Raw genomic sequence first — 6,000 nt, forward strand, 5'->3', positions numbered from 1 at the left:
GTGGAGGTAGAAAACAGACTTTACATTTGTTTGGATATGGAGATGGGGGTGGGGGGAATAGGAAGAAGGAGAAGAATCAAGGATAACTCTAAGTTTGTGAACTTGGGGTGACTATAAGGATGCTCCTGCCCTCAACAGAAGCAAGGAATAAGTTAAGAGGAGTGTGTTTTAAGCGAAAGATAATGAGTTCTTTTTTGGGCAACGTCTATGGGTCATCAAGTTAGAGATGCCCAACAGGTAATTAGTGACTTGGAGCTCGGAAGAGAGATGAGGGCTAAATACATAGAATTGAGTCATCTGCATAAAGATAACTGAATCCAAGGGAACTGATAAAGATTACCCGGAGAACATAGAGAAGAGAGCCCAGTACACAGGCATAGGATATACCAAATAGAGAACAGAACATAGATGATGATGATGATGATGATGATGATGGTCCAGCAAAGGAGACCAAGGAATGGTCAAATATATAAGAGGAGAAGCAAGAGAGAGAGCAATGCCATGGAAATTCAAGGAACAGAGAATATCCCTGAGCAGGGGGTGGTCAGTAGAACAGTCAAAAAGGATAAAATTTTAAGGAAAAAACCATTGGATCTAGCAATTAAGAGATTTTTAGAAAGAGCAACTTCAGTCGAGTGATGAGGTAGGGTAGGAAGTTAGCTTAGAGATTGACAAGAAAGAGACAGGTAAGAATGTGAAGGAAAAGGGCTTTTACTAGGAACTTGGCAGGGAAAGGGAGGGTACATAGGACAAAAAGCTTGAAGTGATAGCAGGATCAAATGAAAGGCTGTTTGTCTATTTGTTTTTTTGTGATGGGGAGATCTGGGCATGTTTGGTGGTAGTAGTTAAGGAGCCAGTGGAAAAGGAGTGAAGGAAGATTGGAGAGAGTAGAAGAGATGACTGACAGAACAAGTGCTTGGAAGAGAAAGGAAGGGATGAGAATCTAGGGAATAAGAAGTTTGGAAAGCAGAAGATTCATCTTTCTCAGAGACAATGGGGAATGATGAGGAGATAAGAGGTGTGGAACTGACAACAAGAGGGAACTCATGAAAGACGGCCTTAATTTTCTTGGTCTAAGTACTAGGTCCTCCCTGGAGAGTGAAGTGGAGAGGGGTCATGTAAATAGTTTGAGAGAAGAAGGAAAGGTCTGGAACAGATCTCATGGGGAGTGTGATAAAAGGTGAATCAGAGATATTTTAAAGGTTTGCCCTGTAGGCAGAGAGGGCCCAAGTGAGATTAGATAAAATAAACTTGTAGTGGATTCAGGCATCTGGGATATGTGATTTCTAGCCAGCAGTCATCAGCAGCATGAAGTAGGACTAAAGATGAGAAATGGTGAGGGGAATCCAAGTTTGGGACTTGGAAAAGGATAAGCAGCAGCAATTTGGACAATGGGGGCAAGGAATTCAAAGGTAGAAGACAGTGTAAAGTTGAACTGGTTAAACAGATTGCCAAGACAGAAAATGAAGGAAAATGAGATAAATCCTTGCTTTGTCACTTTGTCACTACCTATGTGACCCTGGGCACATAACCTCTCTAGGCCTAATTTTCCTCATAAGTAAAATGAAGAGACTGTACAGGGGTGGGGAACCTGTGGCCTCGAGGCCACATGTGGCTCTCTTGGTCCTCAAATGTGGCCCTTTGACTGAATCCAAATAAATGCTCAAAATGATTTGTTCTGTGAAGTTTGGATTCCGTCAAAGGGCTGCACTTGAGGACCCAGGGGGCCACACACAGCCCCAAGGCAAAAGGTTCCCTACCCCTGGACTAGACCATCTCTAAAGTCCTTTCTAGCTTTAAATCTGTGCCCCTATGAACTAGGGTACTAGAGGACACTGAGGGAACATTATACCAAATTATCAGGGGAAGACATAGTATGTCTTTGACATAGTAAAGACACAATAAAAATTCCCATGAAAGGAGTAGTTTTAATCACACCCTTGTCTCTGACATTCCAAGGAACCTTTTAAGATGAAGTTCTCAGTCTAACCTCCTCTGGTTGAGTTACCAACTGGCCCAAATCTAAGGTTGTATGTTCTTATGTAACATTTACATAGTGCCATAAACATACCCAGAGTTGCATAATAAATAATATGGTGCCAAACCAATAAAGCTAAGCAGGTCACTCCCTCCAGAATCTCAGATGGCCTAGGTACACAGCTAGTTGTACAAATGTTAAAGACCTGTCCTCTAAGGCAGAGATTAACTTGAAAGAATCTGAAAGTAGCCTGCCAAAATGCATAAATAAAAAGAAATAACACTGTGACAAATGGTATTTCCTTCAATCACAAAGCAGTTATTCTGCCCTGATAAGATAAAAAGTAACCCAACATGGCTTATTCACATAAGTACAGAAACTGTATCTAAAAATACCAGGCCAACTGGATATCAGTAATTCAGTCTCACAAATGTCCCAAAAGAACAGCATGTATCATTTCCTTTACAATATAGAAAGAAAAACTGAGGTACACAGAGGTTAAACTTGCTCAAGGACAACCAGTGAGGGAGAAAACTTCTGGTATTGCAAAAGTCTTCCCACTCCAAGTTCCCATTAATACATGTCTTCCATAAGCCTTTTTGGACAGATAAAAGTCATGGACAGACAATGATTCACTTATGGATTCACTTATTCTCTGTTCTAAGAACCCACTTTTACTGGGCATATTATGTTGCTAAGTGGACATCTGGATTCAAATGAGATCTTAAATAGGTTCCCCTAAGTTTCATTATTTTCCTATCAGAATTCCTAGTATCTCTACTACTAAGGTTTCTGTTGATCTTGAGAAATGAGTGCACTTTTCTATTGCCTCTCCTAAATCAAATAATTTCCTATTTTTAAACATTACAGTACAGAAATGCGAACTCCACAGATGAATCTGAAAAAGCATGGTGTTCCTAGTCAAGCGGGTTCTGTGCCACAACTTTATCAGAGTACAAACTCCTTCCCCTTCCCACTGTCAGCATTTTATTAAGGTACAAAGGTCCCAGTGCCCCACCAGCCTCTCTATTAAATGGACATCCTCCCACACTACTCATGCTTCTGTTACAGAGTGCAAGGCAAGGTCTGAAATGCTTTAGAACTACCCTGCTCTATTTCTAGCCCATTCAATACAGATAAAATAAATGTATGATGGACATACATATAGGAGAAAAGATTCAACTAGTTGTCACCCCATGGCCCATAGTTTGCTTTCCCAGAACTGACGTTCTACTCTAATCCTTTTGCAACAGTGGTTTCCGGTGCATTCACTGCGGGTAACTAGATGTGTCCCGGAAAAAATTGTAGTGTCTGGCCAAGAAGTTTTAAGGCCTTGGAGAATATCTGCTGGACATACAACCAATTTTCTAATGTAAAAAAGAAACAGAAGAAAAAAAAAAAAGAAACTCCGGCCCAACCCCCTCTCCTCTCCTATCAGACATTCTGCTCATTCAGAACAAGCTAGATTATCAATGAAACATTTTAAGTGGGTACTTTATTGTTTTACTCAGACTTTCCAAAACAGACATTAAAAAAGACAATGTTTGACACAGTAAGAACACAATAGAAATCCTTGTGAAAGAAACTTAAGGAGTTATTCATAATATCCTAACAAGCAAACCAGGGGTTAAATCAAGCTCTTTTTCTTAATAACATTTTATCTTCCAGAAACATGGTCCATTGTAACTACCTCCCACCCCACTCCCATGAAATCTCCTTATTCACGGAAGTCATCATTTCACCACAAATGCTGTCAGTGTCTGTTCACACACCTTTACACTGTGTTCAAGAATCATACTACACAGAGTAGTTGCCTATACAACACATTAATAAGGAAGAAAACACAGAACGCTGAAAACAGAAACACTGAACAGAAGCTGTAGTGCAGTGAACAAAGACCGAATGCACACACCAGCTACCAGCAAGACCAGATATCAAAGATAATAAAACTGTTTTTCAGACTCAAAGTGCAATGATCCCTTTTCTGTTTGATTGGGTTAGTTAAGAAAGCCAGGACTGTCATCTTTAGTGGAAAAACAGTGTTAGCAAATATATATATACACACACACACACACACACTTTGTATTCCATTGTTGAAAGGCTAGGTGGTTGCTGAGAATTCAAAGCAGCAGATTCTGTTATTAGCCTAGAGTCCCGATCATCCCTCCCAGACAAATCTGCAGGTCAATAATCATTTCAATTCAGACAGAATCTTCACCCACCATCCCTATGGCAAAACCACTGGAATCGATTATCCCTTAAACTAAATAATATTTTAGGATTTCAATGGCGCCTCTCAAACCAAAGGGCTTCACAAACAAGAGATAGTGTTGCTGAAACATGTCCATCTCCTGTTGTGGCGGAAGGGAATGTCTGTCAAGAAGGCATAAGGTTGTTTGGCATAGAAGGTAAGTTTTTGTTTGTCAATTCTTTCTTGGGGGAGGAGGAGGGAAATCTTGGCCAAGGGCAGTGGGAGAACTTCCTCCCCTCGGATCTTTATGTAATCTTGGAGGTTAAAGGTAGATAGATTTTAGATTTTTTATCAAGATTTCGAATGAAAGGCATCCACGAAGTAATTAAATGAATGGGGCCCTTGGGGTTGGAGGTAGAGGGTGGGGGGAAGCAACTCTAACACACGTCAATTCGTTGCCCTATTCTGGGGTGCGAAACATTTCCCAATTTCGAGCCCTAGGTTCACCCTCCTCAGTCCTTCCATACACCATCTCCTGGACGAGTGTGACAGTGTGTGTGTGTGTGTGTGTGTGTGTGTGTGTGTGTGTAATGGGGGAGGGGGTCAGAGCTATTCCCCTCCCCAGGACATGGGCAGGTAGGGAGGACGATGGAGACCCTGGCCTCTGGATGTGTCGGGGGGGAGGGCAGGGACCCTGGCCCATCGGGGCGGGGGTCAGGGTTGGAGACCCTTCCCCTGGCCAGGCCTGGAGGGCGGCGGCCACGCCTCGCCGGGCAGGCTGAGCAGGGCTCCCCGAACCTCCGGGGCCGAGCCCAGCCAAGCCAAGTCAAGCGACGGCCCGGCGGGCGGAGGGAGAGACGAGGGAGGGAGGGGGTGCCTCGGTTCCAGGCCTCGCCCCGGATCCCGCCCGCTCTCCCGGCTCTCCCTTCCCACCCTCCCCGGGACTCACCCTGGGTCCCGCGGGGCCCGGCGCCGCCGCCGCCCTCCAGCAGGAGGAAGACCAGGAGGAGGAAGGAGGAGGCTCCGAACGACTCCGCCATAGTAACCGTCGCTGCCGCCGCCGTCGCCGCCGCCGCCGCCGCCGCAGCCCAGCAGCTCCCGGCGCGCGCCCGCGCCCGCCCCGCGCGCGCGCCCGCCGCCGCCGCCTCCGCCTCCTCCCCGCACGTGCTGTCCCGGCGGCCGCGCGGGGCCCGCCTGCGGCGCGCGTGCGCGGAGAGAGGGCTGGCGCCCCCCGCAGGGAGGGGCAAGGGGTGTGCGTGCGGGAGCGCCGCTCGGTTAAAGCAGGGGCGCGCGGCTCCGCGCTCGGCAGCGGCGGAGAGAGCGCGCGCGCGCCCCGCGGAGGTCTCTGCCTCTCCAGGAACCGGCGAGGAGCGCGAGCGGGGAAGGCGGTGCCACGGTACGTGCGTGTACGCGCGCGCGGGGCTGCGCGCCGGGGACTGGGAACCCGAGGAGCGCGCACTTTGGGGGCCGGTCACCTGTGGGACCTTGGCCGCCCGGAGCCTCGGTGCACGCACACACGCACTAGTGGGTCACACCGGCGCTGCCGTGCACATACGCACACACACGCGCCCGCGCGCACACGGTGCCAGGGGTCGGGACACCTGAGTCCCTGTCTAAGGTAGCTGCGTGCGGGAGCTATTTGCCCTTGATCCTAGTCTCCGCCCATCCCGTGGGTAGATGCGTGAGTGACCAGACACCAGCCGGAGATCTCCCCGGGTCGCGGTAGTGCACGTAATGAAAAGACCCTTGGCCTTGGAGTCACACTGAGCCTTCGTTTCCTCCTGTCAAAGGGATGATAATATTCGTGTTACTTTAGAAGGGCTGTGGGGAG

At 47.5% G+C, this 6,000-nt stretch overlaps 1 protein-coding gene across 2 annotated transcripts in view; it reads right to left on the minus strand.

Moving 5' to 3' along the window:
* The window catches only part of ACVR1B (activin A receptor type 1B), a 43,675-nt gene extending 38,395 nt beyond the window's left edge, over positions 1-5,280 (minus strand). The window contains exon 1 of one of the 2 annotated variants that reach the window (XM_036759337.1): positions 5,119-5,280. In XM_036759337.1, coding sequence (XP_036615232.1) covers positions 5,119-5,209 — 91 coding nt within the window. In that variant the 5' untranslated portion in view covers positions 5,210-5,280. The remainder of the gene's footprint in view (positions 1-5,118) is intronic. The other variant, XM_036759338.1, reaches the window with a different exon arrangement.
* Between the last annotated feature and the right edge of the window lie 720 nt (positions 5,281-6,000).

This window comes from Trichosurus vulpecula, chromosome 5, assembly GCF_011100635.1.
Source record: "Trichosurus vulpecula isolate mTriVul1 chromosome 5, mTriVul1.pri, whole genome shotgun sequence".
NCBI lineage: Eukaryota > Metazoa > Chordata > Mammalia > Diprotodontia > Phalangeridae > Trichosurus > Trichosurus vulpecula.